Source organism: Borostomias antarcticus (genome assembly GCF_949987555.1).
Source record: "Borostomias antarcticus genome assembly, chromosome: 27".
In the NCBI taxonomy this organism is placed as follows: domain Eukaryota; kingdom Metazoa; phylum Chordata; class Actinopteri; order Stomiiformes; family Stomiidae; genus Borostomias; species Borostomias antarcticus.
This window is the reverse complement of record NC_140260.1, coordinates 7,543,123-7,561,067: the sequence shown is the minus strand read 5'-3', so window position 1 is coordinate 7,561,067 and position 17,945 is coordinate 7,543,123. Positions and strand designations below refer to the sequence as shown.

General features: G+C 50.7%; 1 protein-coding gene across 1 annotated transcript in view; it reads right to left on the bottom strand.

Annotated features, from left to right (window-relative positions):
• The window catches only part of lrp12 (low density lipoprotein receptor-related protein 12), a 28,095-nt gene extending 15,337 nt beyond the window's left edge, over positions 1 to 12,758 (bottom strand). The window contains 3 exon segments of the mRNA XM_084459274.1: positions 4,018 to 4,153; positions 4,593 to 4,649; positions 11,518 to 12,758. Coding sequence (XP_084315400.1) covers positions 4,018 to 4,153; positions 4,593 to 4,649; positions 11,518 to 11,686 — 362 coding nt within the window. The 5' untranslated portion in view covers positions 11,687 to 12,758.
• Between the last annotated feature and the right edge of the window lie 5,187 nt (positions 12,759 to 17,945).

The window sequence follows — 17,945 nt, the reverse complement described above, 5'->3', positions numbered from 1 at the left end:
CAACAACATGGACGAGGCATACCGGGAACTCTGCGGCATACTGGTGAAAGTGGCAAAAAAATCCATCCCACGCGGAAGTCGCAACTGCTACAAACCGTGCTGGGATGCAGAGTATGAGAGTAGGAGCTAAGCCCTGCTGTCAAGACTCAGCCGAAGGAGAGAAGAGCGCTGAGAGGAGGCCATTAACTCCATCAACTTATCAAATTCCAGCCGCAAGGCATGGAGCATCTTTAACAACCTTACTGTTAGGTCCAGACACCCCCCCCCCCCCCCCCCCCCCCCCTCCCGTCACTGCCCCATCTCTGCAAACAAAATTGCATCACAATTTGTGAAAAGTGAGACATAGGAGGGCAAAGGCCGCAAATCTTCATGTCTCGTGGCAAAAGAAGCGTCTGACCTCTGGAAGGCCACAATTCCTAGCAGCGGTAACATCTCCAGTGAATTCACACCGGAGGACATCGCTGCTGCCATCCAGAATGTAAAGCCAGGGAATGCTCCGGGGCCTGATTCTATCTGCCCGGAGCTTATACTCCAGGGCTTGACATTAAGCTTTTTCATGTACTTGTCCTTTGGACAAGTGAACTTATCTTTTACTTATCCGAGAGCTGAACAAGGAAATACTTTGCACATCTGGTTCAAAGGCAGGTGCGTAAGAGAGGGATACATCCAAAGTAGAAAAAAGGAAACCCGCACACTGTCTAAACTTGCAAAGATTTTAATAAGTGATAGGTAACGTTTCGGTCATAGACCTTCATCAAACATGTTACGCAGTAGCATTTCTGATACAAGCTACGCTGCGCTAGCCAGTCACATTGTTTCTCTCTGCGCATAACAAACCATCTTGCCGCGTCAGATTAACGCCGCGCCTCTCAGGCATCAATCATCGGACAACTGAAGGCGGAACTCACTTTTGTGGATATTAATACATATTGATTCCTCTCCTTTTTTTTTTTTACTTGTCCGTCGGACAACTGCAGGAGGAAGTCCACTTGTCCGTACATAAAATGTACTTGTCCCAGACAAGCGGACAAGCCTTAATGTCGAGCCCTGTACTCCATGCCTGCCTTGAAGTCGTTCCTCTCTTCCTGCTTGCGCTAATTCAAGATACCCAAAATCTAGAGAAGAGCCCTAGTTGTTGCGATCCCTAAGCCAAACAAGCCTGAAGGGGACTCCAAGAGTTATCGCCCCATCTCTGTTATGTGTCCCCTTCAAGATACTCGAGTGTCTCAACTACACCCACATCAAACCAATTATTGACCCGCTGCTCCCACAGGAGCCGGCTGGGTTCCGACATGGGAGATCGACCGTGGATCAAGTCACATTGATAACTCAAGACATCGAGGACAGCTTTTCGGCCAAAAAGACTTTATAGACCTGATGGCTGCCTACAACACCGTATGGCACCGCGCCCTCACCTGCAAGCTGCTCCGCCTGCTGCCGGACAGGCACATGGTCAGCATGATCATGGAGCTTGTCCGAAACCGCAGATTTACCCTCACCACCGGTAGCGGACAGCGAAGCAGGTTGCGACGCCTTAAGAACAGCGTCCCCCAGGGATCTGTCCTGCCCCCCCTCCTTTATAACATCTACACCTACGACCTGCCGAACACAGTCTCCAGGAAGTATGCCTATGTAGACGACCTCGTGCTGGTCTATTCCACTGGAGACTGGCAGGCCGTGGAGGAGACCCTGAGCCAGGACATGCAGACACTAGCGGCCTACCTCCGGAAATGGAGATTAAAGCTCAGCGAGGCAAAGACGGAGTCGGCGGCCTTCCACCTTAACAACAAGGAAGCTAAACGTGAGCTCTTGAGTGCACATCGATGGAACACTCCTGCCATGCTGCGCCGAACCAACCTATCTCGGCGTGACATTGGACAGGTCGCTCACGTTCCGTTGACACCAAGTCACTGCGCAAGAAGTTAACAGCTCATGTGGCATTGATGAGGTGACTGGTCCAATCAGGCTGGGGCGCCGGCGCAAAAACTTTGCGTATGGCAGCCCTAGCCCTGGTCTACTCCACCAGTGAATATTGCACACCAGTGTGGTGCCGCAGCGTTCATACCCACCTCATCGATCCACCCATCAACGAAGCCTTGTGCATCTTTACAGGATGCCTGCGTCCCACTCCTGTGGACAACCATCCCATTCTTGCAGGCATCCAGCCCACTGGCCTCCGCCGCACAGGAACCACAGCACGTCTGGCCTGCCGGGCCGTGGAGCCTAACCACCTGCTCCACGACAGGCTCGCTGCAACAGCAGAGCCTCCCCGGTGTCTCAAGTCAATACACCCTTTTGTGCCGCACGGGATCTCCTGCAGCAATGCAGAGATCTTAACATCAGTGAGGCAGGATGGGCGGCTACACCTGGCGTGCGGAGTGGGAGGCAAACACCTCCAGACTCTGTGATTTCATCCCGGCCGCTGGTCCTTCCCCCACCAGAATGCGTGGCCTGACGGTCGTGGATGACTAAACAGTGACATGGCTCCTGGAGGTGTTCCCAGATATATAAACCGGGTGACCCCCTCACCCAGGCTCGGGGTGGTAAAAGGATAGCCCCTCGGCCCCGAGGCTGGGGGGAGAGAGGACGCAACAACATACCTATACGACGAAGAAGAAGGCATTCAATCTTTCAATGCCTCATTGATGTTTAACATCTGGCTCTTGTATGGCACTTTTAGGACAATATTTATTCACTCTTATTTTTGTATGTTGTGGGTTTTGGCATTGCATTCCTGTGCAGAACTTTTGGCCAATCATGTGTGTGTATGTCTCTGTGTCAACTGTCTTTTTGTAAAAATGTGAGACCAAAGACAAATTTCCACATTGTTGACAATAAAGTGAATCTATCTATCTAACCCTGTTTAAATAAAGACCAAGGTCTCGTAGACTAACCCCGTTTATAAATTGACAGACTGGTGAGGAGAAGATGAGAGGAAGGGATGTGGGAGGTGAGGAGAAGTGGAGATGGAGGTGGAGAGGATGTGGAGATGGAGAAGGAGGAGAGATGGAGGAGAGGATGTGGAGATGGAGGAGAGGATGTGGAGATGGAGGAGGAGGAAGAGGAGAGGATGTGGAGATGGAGGAGGAGGAAGAGAAGAGGATGTGGAGATGGAGGAAGAGGAGAGGATGTGGAGATGGAGGAAGAGGAGAGGATGTGGAGATGGAGGAGGAGGAAGAGAAGAGGATGTGGAGATGGAGGAAGAGGAGAGGATATGGAGATGGAGGAGGAGGGAGAGGAGAGGATGTGGAGATGGAGGAGGAGGAAGAGGAGAGGATGTGGAGATGGAGGAAGAGGAGAGGATGTGGAGATGGAGGAGGAGGAGGAGGAAGAGGAGAGGATGTGGAGATGGAGGAAGAGGAGAGGATGTGGAGATGGAGGAGGAGGAGGAGGAAGAGGAGAGGATGTGGAGATGGAGGAAGAGGAGAGGATATGGAGATGGAGGAAGAGGAGAGGATGTGGAGATGGAGGAAGAGGAGAGGATGTGGAGATGGAGGAGGAGGAGGAGGAAGAGGAGAGGATGTGGAGATGGAGGAAGAGGAGAGGATATGGAGATGGAGGAAGAGGAGAGGATGGGGAGACGGAGGAGGAGGAGGAGAGGATGTGGAGATGGAGGAGGAAGAGGAGAGGATGTGGAGATGGAGATAGAGGAGGAGGAGGAAGAGGAGAGGATGTGGAGGAGGAAGAGGAGAGGATGTGGAGGAGGAGAGGATGTGGAGGAGGAGAGGATGTGGAGATGGAGGAGGAGGAGAGGAGAGGATGTGGAGGAGGAGAGGATGTGGAGGAGGAGAGGAGAGGATGTGGAGGAGGAGAGGATGTGGAGGAGGAGAGGATGTGGAGATGGAGGAGGAGGAGAGGAGAGGATGTGGAGGAGGAGAGGATGTGGAGGAGGAGAGGATGTGGAGGAGGAGAGGAGAGGATGTGGAGGAGGAGAGGAGAGGATGAGGAGGAGGAGAGGATGTGGAGATGGAGATAGAGGAGGAGGAGGAAGAGGAGAGGAGGAGGAGGTGTGTGTACCTGATAGTGATGATCTCCCCAGGGTTGGCCCTGATGCTCCAGCTACAGTTGGTCCTGGACGGGTACTCGAAGGGCCAGCCGGGGCTGGTGATCACACCGCTGGACGAACGCAGCTGCTCCGCCACCTCCCCACAGGCTGACACACACACACACATATATACACACACACACACACATATATATATACACACACACACACACACACACACACATATACACATATATAAACATACACACACACACATATATATACACACACACACACATATATATATATACACACACACACACACACATATATATATATACACACACACACACACATATATATATACACACACACACACACATATATATATAAACATACACACGCGCACGCACACACATATACACACGCACGCACACACACACACAGTCATGAGAACACAGGCTACATGGGGAGGGACAGTCCACAGCTGGGTGTGTGAAGTTCTCTGAAGACCTGCTGTGTGTGTGTGTGTGTGTGTGTGTGTGTGTGTGTGTGTGTGTGTGTGTGTGTGTGTGTGTGTGTGTTAGGCAGCTGGCGCTCTACTCACCGTTAGAGAGCCCAGACACGTACACGTTGTCGTTGTGCTGGGAACCCACTGCAGCACCTGGTCAGAACGAACACACACACACACACACACAGACAGCAGATCAGAACACAAGCTCTGCCAAACCCACTGGCTTGGGATAAGAGGACTGTGTTTTTGGGAACTTGTAAACAGGAGGTACTGGTGTTCCCTGGTCAAACAGGAGGTACTGGTGTTCCCTGGTCAAACAGGAGGTACTGGTGTTCCCTGGTCACTCCTGTCCTACTATCACACACCTTCATCTCTATCTATCCATCTCCATCTCTCTCCCTCCCTCTTTCTCTCCCTCCATCCATCTCTCTATCCCCCTCCCTCCGTCTCTCTATCCCTCCATGTATCTGTCTCTCCTCCAACCCTCCCTCCCTCCGCTCTCCCTCCCTCCCTCCAGGAGGAGTGTGTAATTACAGCTGGATAACCTGAGGAGCCGGGGGACAGACCGACAGACTGACAGAGCAATGTTAAGGGGTGTTTATGACAACTGACACTGATCCGACCGGCACACACCAGCCCGCTGGAGCAGCTCAGACTGGAGGCTACAGGAGACTGACAATAGCCGGTTATAAAGCCCTGTCGGTATCACATTCACAGCCGGGGAGAGGAGAGAGCGTGCAGAGAAAGATCATCCTCACCGTCGTGGATATCGGCCGCGGCTTAACGTCAACATGGCCGACACACCCTGGCAATTGCAAGGCTGTATTAAACATTAGCCTGCTGCTTTCCCCTAAACACGTCATCAGAATACGGTTAGTAGGCCTACGAACTAGCTACACACTAGTGTGTGTGTGTGTGTGTGTATGTGTGTGTGTGAGAAGCAGTAGTAGGCAATTATGTAGCTTATTAGCGCCTTGCTGCTGGCTAGAGGGCTGCTGCTACCTCTCACCTCTCTCTCTTCTCTCCTCTCTCTCTCTCTTCTCACCTCTCTCCTCTCTCTCTCTTCTCTCTCACCTCACTCTCTCATAGCTGGCATTCCTCCTGGCCTGTTATGCTCCAACTAGCCTGACAAAAGATCCTACACATTAACCAATGCTGTGTGGGTGTGTGGTGTGTGTGTATTGTGTGTGTGTGTGGTGTGCTGTGGTGTCTGTGCATGGTGTGTGTGTGTGAGTAAGGAGTGCGGGGACATTTATGAAAGCATCAATAACTAATGTCTAGCCCAGCCCTAAGACATGCTCCAACAGAGACACGTTGTGCAAGAGTACGCTGGAGAAAACCCCCCCATGACAGGAAACGGAGAGAGAGCGAGAGAGAGACACTGAAAGACGAAGAGACTTCTAGCCTAGCCCTGAGCTTCCTGCCGAGAAGTCCACAGCTCCGTGCTGGCCTGTGAGAACATCCTGAGAACCTGATGGCTTGGTGCTTTGTTCTTCTCCTGGACACACAACACCAACTCTCTGGTGAAGAAGGCACAACAGAGGCTCTACTTCCTGAGATCACTCAGGAAAGTGAACATGTCACAACAACATCTGGTGTCCCTCTACCGCTGCACCATTGAGTGTCCTGACCTAGGGGATGTGTGTGTGGTATGGGAGGGTCCTGACCTAGGGGATGTGTGTGTGGTATGGGAGCTGCTCTGCGGCTGAGAAGAAGGCTCTGCAGAGAGTCAACTCAGCCCAGAAGATCACCACCACCTCCCTGCCATCCAGGATCTACACCTCCCACTGCCCTAGGAAAGATCACCACCACCTCCCTGCCATCGAGGATCTACACCTCCCACTGCCCTAGGGAAGATCACCAACACCCACCTCCCTGCCATCCAGGATCTACACCTCCCACTGCCCTAGGAAAGATCACCAACACCTCCCTGCTATCCAGGATCTACACCTCCCACTGCCCTAGGAAAGATCACCAACACCTCCCTGCTATCCAGGATCTACACCTCCCACTGCCCTAGGAAAGATCACCAACACCTCCCTGCTATCCAGGATCTACACCTCCCACTGCCCTAGGAAAGATCACCAACACCTCCCTCCCATGGAGGATCTACACCTCCCACTGCCCTAGGAAAGATCACCAACACCTCCCTGCCATCGAGGATCTACACCTCCCACTGCCCTAGGAAAGATCACCAACACCTCCCTGCCATCGAGGATCTACACCTCCCACTGCCCTAGGAAAGATCACCACCCAGCTCCCTGCCATGGAGGATCTACACCTCCCACTGCCCTAGGAAAGATCACCAACACCTCCCTGCCATCGAGGATCTACACCTCCCACTGCCCTAGGAAAGATCACCAATACCTCCCTGCCATCGAGGATCTACACCTCCCACTGCCCTAGGAAAGATCCCCAACACCTCCCTGCCATCGAGGATCTACACCTCCCACTGCCCTAGGAAAGATCACCAACACCTCCCTGCCATGGAGGATCTACACCTCCCACTGCCCTAGGAAAGATCACCACCCAGCTCCCTGCCATCGAGGATCTACACCTCCCACTGCCCTAGGAAAGATCACCAATACCTCCCTGCCATCGAGGATCTACACCTCCCACTGCCCTAGGAAAGATCACCAATACCTCCCTGCCATCGAGGATCTACACCTCCCACTGCCCTAGGAAAGATTACCAACACCTCCCTGCCATCGAGAATCTACACCTCCCACTGCCCTAGGAAAGATCACCAACACCTCCCTGCCATCGAGGATCTACACCTCCCACTGCCCTAGGAAAGATCCCCAACACCTCCCTGCCATGGAGGATCTACACCTCCCACTGCCCTAGGAAAGATCACCACCACCCACCTCCCTGCCATGGAGGATCTACACCTCCCACTGCCCTAGGAAAGATCACCAACACCTCCCTGCCATCGAGGATCTACCCCTCCCACTGCCCTAGGAAAGATCCCCAACACCTCCCTGCCATGGAGGATCTACACCTCCCACTGCCCTAGGAAAGATCACCACCACCTCCCTGCCATGGAGGATCTACACCTCCCACTGCCCTAGGAAAGATCACCAACACCTCCCTGCCATCCAGGATCTACACCTCCCACTGCCCTAGGAAAGATCACCAATACCTCCCTGCCATCGAGGATCTACACCTCCCACTGCCCTAGGAAAGATTACCAACACCCACCTCCCTGCCATCGAGGATCTACACCTCCCACTGCCCTAGGAAAGATCACCACCACCTCCCTGCCATGGAGGATCTACACCTCCCACTGCCCTAGGAAAGATCACCAGCACCTCCCTGCCATCAAGGATCTACACCTCCCACTGCCCTAGGAAAGATCACCAACACCTCCCTGCCATGGAGGACCTACACCTCCCACTGCCCTAGGAAAGATCACCACCACCTCCCTGCCATCGAGGATCTACACCTCCCACTGCCCTAGGAAAGATCACCAACACCTCCCTGCCATCGAGGATCTACACCTCCCACTGCCCTAGGAAAGATCACCACCACCTCCCTGCCATCGAGGATCTACACCTCCCACTGCCCTAGGAAAGATCACCAGCACCTCCCTGCCATCAAGGATCTACACCTCCCACTGCCCTAGGAAAGATCACCACCACCCACCTCCCTGCCATGGAGGATCTACACCTCCCACTGCCCTAGGAAACATCACCAACACCCAGCTCCCTGCCATCCAGGATCTACACCTCCCGCTGCCCTAGGAAAGATCACCAACACCCAGCTCCCTGCCATCGAGGATCTACACCTCCCACTGCCCTAGGAAAGATCACCAACACCCAGCTCCCTGCCATCGAGGATCTACACCTCCCACTGCCCTAGGAAAGATTACCAACACCTCCCTCCCATGGAGGATCTACACCTCCCACTGCCCTAGGAAAGATCACCAACACCTCCCTCCCATGGAGGATCTACACCTCCCACTGCCCTAGGAAAGATCACCACCACCTCCCTCCCATCAAGGATCTACACCTCCCACTGCCCTAGGAAAGATCACCACCCAGCTCCCTGCCATCGAGGATCTACACCTCCCACTGCCCTAGGAAAGATCACCACCACCTCCCTCCCATCAAGGATCTACACCTCCCACTGCCCTAGGAAAGATCACCACCACCCACCTCCCTGCCATGGAGGATCTACACCTCCCACTGCCCTAGGAAAGATCACCACCACCCACCTCCCTGCCATGGAGGATCTACACCTCCCACTGCCCTAGGAAAGATCACCACCACCCACCTCCCTGCCATGGAGGATCTACACCTCCCACTGCCCTAGGAAAGCCACCAGCATGGTAAAGGACCCCACCCACCCCGGCCATCACCCAACCTCCTGCCGTCAGGCAGACGCTACAGAACTGCTAAAACTCGCACCACGAGGCTGCTGAACAGTGTCTATCCCAGGGCCGTCACCACACTGAACTCTGCACCGGAAAATATGTCTCAATATACATGCTGCTACTACATACATTTTGGGCAATATACTGAACACCCAGGCCAGTGCAATATCCACTGTGTAACACACAAGTGCAATAACTATCTACCTGTGCAATGTGCAATATGTAAATATTTAGCTATTTATACTGTATACTCTATATAGTGTGTGTGTGTGTGTGTGTATAATGGTGTGTGTGTGTATAATGGTGTGAGTGTGTATGTGTTAGTGTACTTTTACACATATTTCTATTTTATTATTGGAGCCTTGTTAGGTGTGAGTTTTAATTTCATTGTACCAGCAATGTTACAATGACAATAAAGGAAATGTTGAATGATGGTTCATAGCCCAGCTGGTCTGAGACCTCACCTCTCTGAAGTGTTTCACATGTGGACGTGGCGGCAGCAGCAGCGTCATCAACAACAACAACAGCAAACGAAGCCTTCTGTGTACCTGCCCTGAGTGCCCTCTGGGATAAGATAACAAGACAAAGCTAGCAGAGCAGATCTACAGCTCAGGCTGGCCACAGCAGGACAGGCAAGGCTAACTGCTAGTGTCAATATCCACACGTTAGCTGCATTAGCCTGGCCATCTGTCCTCCCCATAGGGGTTAGCACTGAGCTAACACCGTTAGAATTAGCCTGGCCATCTGTCCTCCCCGTAGGGGTTAGCACTGAGCTAACACCGTTAGAATTAGCCTGGCCATCTGTCCTCCCCATAGGGGTTAGCACTGAGCTAACACCGTTAGAATTAGCCTGGCCATCTGTCCTCCCCGTAGGAGTTAGCACTGAGCTAACACCTGCTGCTCTGCAGGGGTGCCTCCCTGTCCCAACGGGGTAAAGTGCTAACAACCAACCAATCGGTCATTGATACAGCCATCTTTATTGATACAGCATTATGGTGTAATGCTAACAACCAATCAGTCAATCTCTATTGATACCACACATATTGTCTATGTGGTCGTCGTACTGTTCCTCTCTCCTTCCCTCCTCCCCTTCTTTTCCTGTCCTCTTCTCGTTTCCGCCGTCTTAATCTCTCCTTCTCCTCTCTCCTCTCCCCTCTCCCGTCCACTCCTCCCATCACAGCCTCTCTTCCTCCCATGCCCTCTCCTCTCTTCCTCCCATCACAGCCTCTCTTCCTCCCATGCCCTCTCCTCTCTTCCTCCCATCGCAGCCTCTTCACTCCTCTCTTCCTCCCATGCCCTCTCCTCTCTTCCTGGCCTCTGTCCTGTCAGATAGCTCGCTCTGGCAACTAGCTACAGTAGCAGCTGACTGTCGGTGATGCATGGTGGTAGGAGACACACACACACACACACACACACACACACACAGACAGACACACAAACACACACACCATGCCTGACTAGAGACACACACACACACACACACACACACACACACACACACGCCATGCATAACTAGAGACACGCACACAGGGACACACGTACACACACCATGCCTGACTGGAGACACGCACGCGTGTCTGCGCACGCACACACACCCTCTAGGCTTTCTATAGCCCTTTAATTAAATGACTAAGCCACGCAGATGAAGAACATCCATGTGAAACCTCCCGTGGTCAACAGGCTCGGGGAAGGATCCTCACGTTTCCACGGCTCTTCCCAGGAACCCTAGCTAGACCCTGGGGGCTGTTGGGTAATAGCACATTCTGAGAACCACATGACCTCCCGCAGGCCTCTCCACCAATCCAGACAGAGCAACAACACACCAACAGGGCAGCAGATGTGGGTGGACACGCAGGACAGACAACACAGCTGCTGTTGTCTCAGTTACCACAACTCCCACATAATACAGCTGCTATATTTCACTGTTATCTACTACAGCTGCTATTATCTACACTTATCATCTAATACAGCTGATATATTTCAGTTATCTAATACAGCTGCTATTATATACAGTTATCATCTAATACAGCTGCTATTATATACAATTATCATCTAATACAGCTGCTATATTTCAGTTATCTAATACAGCTGATATATTTCAGTTATCTAATACAGCTGCTATTATTTACAGTTATCATCTAATACAGCTGCTATTATATACAATTATCATCTAATACAGCTGATATATTTCAGTTATCTAATACAGCTGCTATTATATACAGTTATCTAATACAGCTGCTATTATCTACAATTATCATCTAATACAGCTGCTATATTTCACTGGTATCATCTACTACAGCTGCTATCATCTACACTTATCTAATACAGCTGATATATTTCAGTTATCTAATACAGCTGATATATTTCAGTTATCTAATACAGCTGCTATTATCTACAATTATCATCTAATACAGCTGCTATTATGTAGTTATTCTAATACAGCTGCTATTATCTACAGTTATCATATAATACAGAGTCGTCTACAGTTATCGTGTAATACAGATGCTATTACCCAGATATAATCTAATACTGCTGCCGTTATGTCTTATTAAAACCAATTTCTGTTAACGATGTCTTAATGTGGAAACCTGGTTGATGATATGCGAGGGACGTTTGACCAGAGCCCAGTTGATCTGGACTCACCAGTGAGCAGGCAGAGCAGCATGTGTAGAGAGGTCCAGGTCCAGGTCCAGGTCCAGGTCCGTGTCCAGGTCCGTCCAGTGCCCAGGGAGGTCCGTGTCCAGGCCCGTCCAGTGCCCAGGGTGGAGGAGGTCCGTGTCCAGGCCCGTCCAGGTCCCAGGGTGTAGGCCATGATAGCAGATCTGTGTCCTGGAGATATGTGCCTCTTTGTAACAAGCTAGCTACGTGTCTCTGCGGTGACAGTGAATATATTCACCTGACCAGCTGACGTGGACAGTGATTGAAAACCCCAATTAACGCCCCAACTCAGCTATGTCCACCGTGTCCTACTAAAGAATGACAACAGATACACGGGACTGTCTCACCAGAAACACACCGATCAAACTGTACTGTTCCCCTGGTCGGCTAGCTAGCTGGAAGTGGCATAGCTAGCTATGAATAACAAAAACAACACTCAAACTCTAACTAACCGGCTAGCCCCCTACAGCCTAATCCTAACCAATAATCAAGATATCTTTACATGACATTAGTAAATCCAGTTCTATAGGATCCCCATCTGTGTGTGTGGGCTGAGCCTTCCTATCAGTCATGGTGCCAGAACAGGGATAAAGACAAAAGACATCGCTATGCTAATGCTAACGATACCCTGGCTGATACACTAGCTAGGCTACTACACTAGCTAGGCTACTACACTAGCTAGGCTACTACACTAGCTAGGCTACTACACTAGCAGCTAGCTCCCAGCCCCCCTAGTACCGCCTCAGCTCTTTGTGTGGCTAGCCAGCCCGGAACCACGCAGAAATGTGGAATATCTGATAAAATCAAAGCTAGCGAGGTCATATATCTAGTTAGAGCTAATTGCTATTGTATAACACACAGGGCAGCTAGCGATATAACGCAAGTCACAATCATAAAGCGTTAGTTTAGCTACACTAAAAACCAACTGTCGTTTGCGACGCCTACACAGTCCCGCTAGCCCGTTAGCCCGTTAGCCTCGCTAGCCCGTTAGCCTCGCTAGCCCGTTAGCCTCGCTAGCCCGTTAGCCCGTTAGCCGTTAGCCCGTTAGCTAGCAGCCGTTGTCCCCAAAACGGTTAAAATCATCCCTGACGACGGATATCACTTATCCTTGGGAATGTCAGAGCGGATAATACGACACTGCTCCTCGCAAAACCGTCGTTTAACGCATCGTGTCCTTCCCTCCTTCCTGGTCAATGTCCAGAAGTACCGGTGGGATATCAGACCCACTGAGCCCGAGTCCTGACCCAGCAGCTGTGTTACACTCAGTCTGCCACAGTCAGTCCGAGGGAGGGAGGGGGGATGTTGTGAGCTGCAGCCGGGGTATGGTCACCCTCCCCCCGCTGTGAGACTCTCCTCCTCTCACTCCTCCTCCCACTCCTCCCTCTCACGCCTCCTCCCACTCTCTATCTCTCCCACTCTCTCCCCCCCCCCCTCTCTCTCTCTCTCTATCTCTCCCACTCTCCCCCCCCCCCCTCTCTCTCTCTCTCTATCTCTCCCACTCTCTTCCCCCCCCCCTCTCTCTCTCTATCTCTCCCACTCTCTTCCCCCCCCCTCTCTCTCTATCTCTCCCACTCTCTTTCCCCCCCCCTCTCTCTCTCTATCTCTCCCACTCTCTTTCTTCCTCCCCCCCCCCTCACTCTCTATCTCTCCCACTCTTTCCCCCCCCCCCCTCTCTCTCTCTCTCTATCTCTCCCACTCTCTTTCTTCCTCCCCCCCTCTCACTCTCTATCTCTCCCACTCTTCCCCCCCCTCTCTCTCTCTATCTCTCCCACTCTCTTCCCCCCCCCTCTCTCTCTCTATCTCTCCCACTCTCTTTCTTCCCCCCCTCTCTTTCTCTCTCCCCCCCTCCCTCTCTCTCTCTCTCTCTCTCTCTCTCTCTCTCTCCAGCACGAGGGGTGACAGGTCGCACAACGTCAGCCTGCACACGGGCGACTGCTATTTATATCCTGGACTAGGCCTATAATAAGATGAAACACGGTGCATTGATGTACAAAACACACTCCGCTGAACCTTTGTGGAACATATTGATGTAGCACAATAATTCTAGCAGAGTTTCGCAGTTACTCACAGTGGTCAACATTATGGACTGCATGCGTGTGCGTTTGACTTGATGTGATATTATGTAACATATGGTGTATTATATAACAATGTCTCTCCGGGCAAAAATAAAATAATCGGATTATAAAGTGAAATTGAATGGCTGAGATTAAAAGCGTTTAAAATCTTTATTGTTTTATACAATTTGACCTCTGGGTGCTATAAGCTACAACATAAAACGCAAAGTATGGTCTGTAACCTAAATTAGCTCCACCCAACACCCACAGGCTACACCTAGTGACCCAACACCCACAGGCTACACCTAGTGACCCAACACCCACAGGCTGCACCTAGTGACCCAACACCCACAGGCTGCACCTAGTGACCCAACACCCACAGGCTACACCTAGTGACCCAACACCCACAGGCTGCACCTAGTGACCCAACACCCACAGGCTACACCTAGTGACCCAACACCCACAGGCTACACCTAGTGACCCAACACCCACAGGCTACACCTAGTGACCCAACACCCACAGGCTACACCTAGTGGGAATACTGAGATTATTCAGTAGATCGAACTGCAACAATATATTTTTTCCCTGCCTGTCTAGAGATGCTAAAATATGTTGTTAATGTTGTTTGTTAGTCATTCAACATTCATGAGATGGTTGATGTGGTCTCTCTGATGGAGGCTATCTGCACGGACGCCTGTTGACTCAGAGCTAAATTGTTGGCCTGTTCCATTGTTGTCATTGTTCCATCCACTAACGGCAGCCTCCCTCAATGCACTCCCAGTCTTTGATCCGATTGGTGGAGAGGGAGGCTGAATGGCCAGCTGCCCCATCTGGTGCGCACAGCAGGGGGGCTGGTACAACTCTCACTTCCTCTGTGTGAATGTGTGAGGTCAGGACCGGTCACAGCTACAGTGCATGCGGGACTACAATTCCAGATTCTGTGTGGCAGATGTCATCACACACACACACACACATGCACACACAGAGGCGTCACACACCCACATGCACGCACACACCACTGCATGCACGCACAGGCCACACACGTGTACACGAAGACACATATACACACACACGTCCCATTCCTGATCAGAACCAGAATCAGAAACCGTTTATTGGCATGTAGTTTTATAACATGCTAGGAATTTGCTTTCCGGTGACGTGCATAACATAGACAACATTGGACAAGGTGCAGGGATGAGACAGGACAGTGCAGAGACAGGACAGTGCAAAGACAGGACAGTGCAAAGACAGGACAGTGCAAATACAGGACAGCGCAAAGACAGGACAGTGCAAAGACAGGACAGTGCAAAGACAGGACAGTGCAAAGACAGGACAGTGCAAAGACAGGACAGCGCAAAGACAGGACAGCGCAAAGACAGGACAGCGCAAAGACAGGACAGTGCAAAGACAGGACAGTGCAAAGACAGGACAGTGCAAAGACAGGACAGTGCAAGGGGCAAGTACAAAAAGCTAGTGCAGAAAAAGGATAAATTAAAGAAAAGGCAAAGAGCAAAAAGTAGTGCAGTCAGTGTAGGCCTATATAAAGTGAGTATGCAGACTGTAGTGTGTAGGCCTATATAAAGTGAGTATGCAGACTGTAGTGTGTAGGCCTATATAAAGTGAGTATGCAGACTGTAGTGTGTAGGCCTATATAAAGTGAGTATGCAGATTGTAGTGTGCAGGTGAGTGTAGGCCTATATAAAGTGAGTATGCAGACTGTAGTGTGCAGGTGAGTGTAGGCCTATATAAAGTGAGTATGCAGACTGTAGTGTGTAGGTGAGTGTAGGCCTATATAAAGTGAGTATGCAGACTGTAGTGTGCAGGTGAGTGTAGGCCTATATAAAGTGAGTATGCAGACTGTAGTGTGCAGGTGAGTGAAGGCCTATATAAAGTGAGTATGCAGACTGTAGTGTGTAGGTGAGTGTAGGCCTATATAAAGTGAGTATGCAGACTGTAGTGTGTAGGTGAGTGTAGTTAGTGTCAGAGGGGGACACCAGCCTTGTTGAAGAGGTTGATGGTCAGAGGGGGGGGGGGGGGTCAGAGGGGGACACCAGCCTTGTTGAAGAGGTTGATGGTCAGAGGGGGGGGGGTCAGAGGGGAACACCAGCCTTGTTGAAGAGGTTGATGGTCGTGAGGAAGAAGCTGCCTCTGTGGGGGGCAGACGTGGTCCTGATGGAGCAGCCCCCTGCCTGAGTGGAGCGGCATGAAGAGATTATGGCCGGGGAGTGAGGGATCGGATGCAATCTTCCTGGCCCGCTTCAGGGTCCTGGAGTTGTGCAGGTTGCAGCCGATCACCAGGGCCCTGTACTACGAAACAGGATTACAGGGTGAGCGCGGTAACTTCAGGTTCAAGCCTGGTTTATCCGTATTACGAAGGTGGATCACTGGGCTATATGCACTTCCTGAAATTAGACATGCTTCTCTATTTCCTGTCTTACACTATTGGATGAAATTATTATTCAGGTGTGCCTGATCATTGTGCTGCAGTCAGGCACACCTGACCCCTACATGCATAGTTTCTCTCCCTATCTGCGTGTGTGTACGGGGTGTGCGGGCGGGGGGGGGGGGGTTTGGGGGCTTTGGGAGTAATAACAATGTCGGAGAAGACCCTGTGCAAGACCCCACGGTACGCTACTGCATTATAGACAGACAGTCCTCATTACAATAGGAGTAGGACACTTCAAATCCTATAGTAATTCATTTTTGTATAGGATGTGATGCACCAGTCGCTCTACGCCTATGTGGTTTATTTTCAGTGATTACACTGACTGTTGACTGGCACAGCTTTAGGTGGTGATGGAGAAATGAGCTTAATGTATTGATGCTTTTTTGTGCGTGACTTACAGTGCCAGCGCACCTAGTATGGCGTTCGTCCGGTCATCACTCCCACCCTCCCTCCCTCCCCTCCGTTACTGCGGACAATGTTGGCCTGCATTTCTCTGTTGGCACCACAAGAGGCAGTAGTCCCAGCACACCAAAATCAAGGACACCAAAATCAACCCGCCGATCTCCACTGCACAAGTAGAGTAGTGGTGAGAGCATTGGACTCCCACCCTGGAGACTGGGGTTGAAGACCCGGTGGGGATGACTTTATGGGACTATACCCCAAACCTCCACATGTTCATCCTTTCACTCCAACCTTTACCCCTTGCCTTATAGATCAGATCCTGTCCCAACCCCAACCCATATTCTAACCCCAACCCACACTAGGGACTGGAAGAAGGACACCAAAACCCACCCGCCGATCTCCACTGCACAAGTAGAGTAGTGGTGAGAGCATTGGACTCCCACCCAGGAGACCGGGGTTCCTGGTGGGGGTGACTTTATGTTATCATCAGTGTAACTGCGTTAGCCACTGACCGCTACCATTAATGTTATGGAAGTTGCTGCTAGTTGTTGTGAGCCCATGAGCTAACTGGCTATCCCGCTCTTATTGTGCTGGATTAGCATTGGAAGCATTGGAATTGATGTGTCCAGGTGACAAGACCCATCTTTATTTATCAGACATTACCGTCCTACCAGTCCCGCACAGAAACAAGCCAGCCAACGCACATAAGCCAGGCTGGACCTGGCCTGGTTTCTCTCTCAAAACCTAAGTCTTTGCTTTTTTTTGCTCTTTGCTCTTTTTTTCAATCATGGAGTTGAATCTATAGACATTATAAACATCTATGGCTGAGGAGTGAGAGAGCACAGCAGCGCCAGGACTGGAGCGGTGACTTCAATCTCCAGGTTAGTTGACACAACTTGATAGTGGTAGTTGGGCCAGTTGGTTAAAAAAAAAACATTACTAGCTAGCTAAGGTTACTGTCAAATCATGTAAAATCGTGGTAATAATGATTCATGATAGTAATGTTTTTTTGTCTATGGATTCAACTCCATGATTCAACCCACCCAGCTGTGACTCAGATCGAGACTGGCCAATAGGGACGTGTTCCCGCCCACGGGATTCTGCGCAACAGCGAGAACATTTTCCTGATCCGAGAGCAAAGAAAATTGATTCGCGAGCACAGAAAAAAAATTGTGAGCAAAGACAGGTTTTGAAAGTGAAAAAAGAGCATCGGAGAGCAAAGGAAAACTATTTGAGAGCAAAGACAAACAGTTCGCAAGCAAAACCTTTGGATTTGCGAGCAAACATTTTTTCAATGGCATTAATATATTTTTAATCACACTTTATTTTTGTTATATTTTTTTTACGTTTATTAAACTTTTTTGATCGCCTTGTCAATAGTTTTGCTCTCAAATCTATTTTTTCTGCTCGTATAATAAAGACACATATCTAGCTCCATAGCTAACAGCCTTTGACAGCGGAACGAGGTAGCGTCAGTGTGATATCCTAGCTAGGCTTTAGCCATGTTTCGT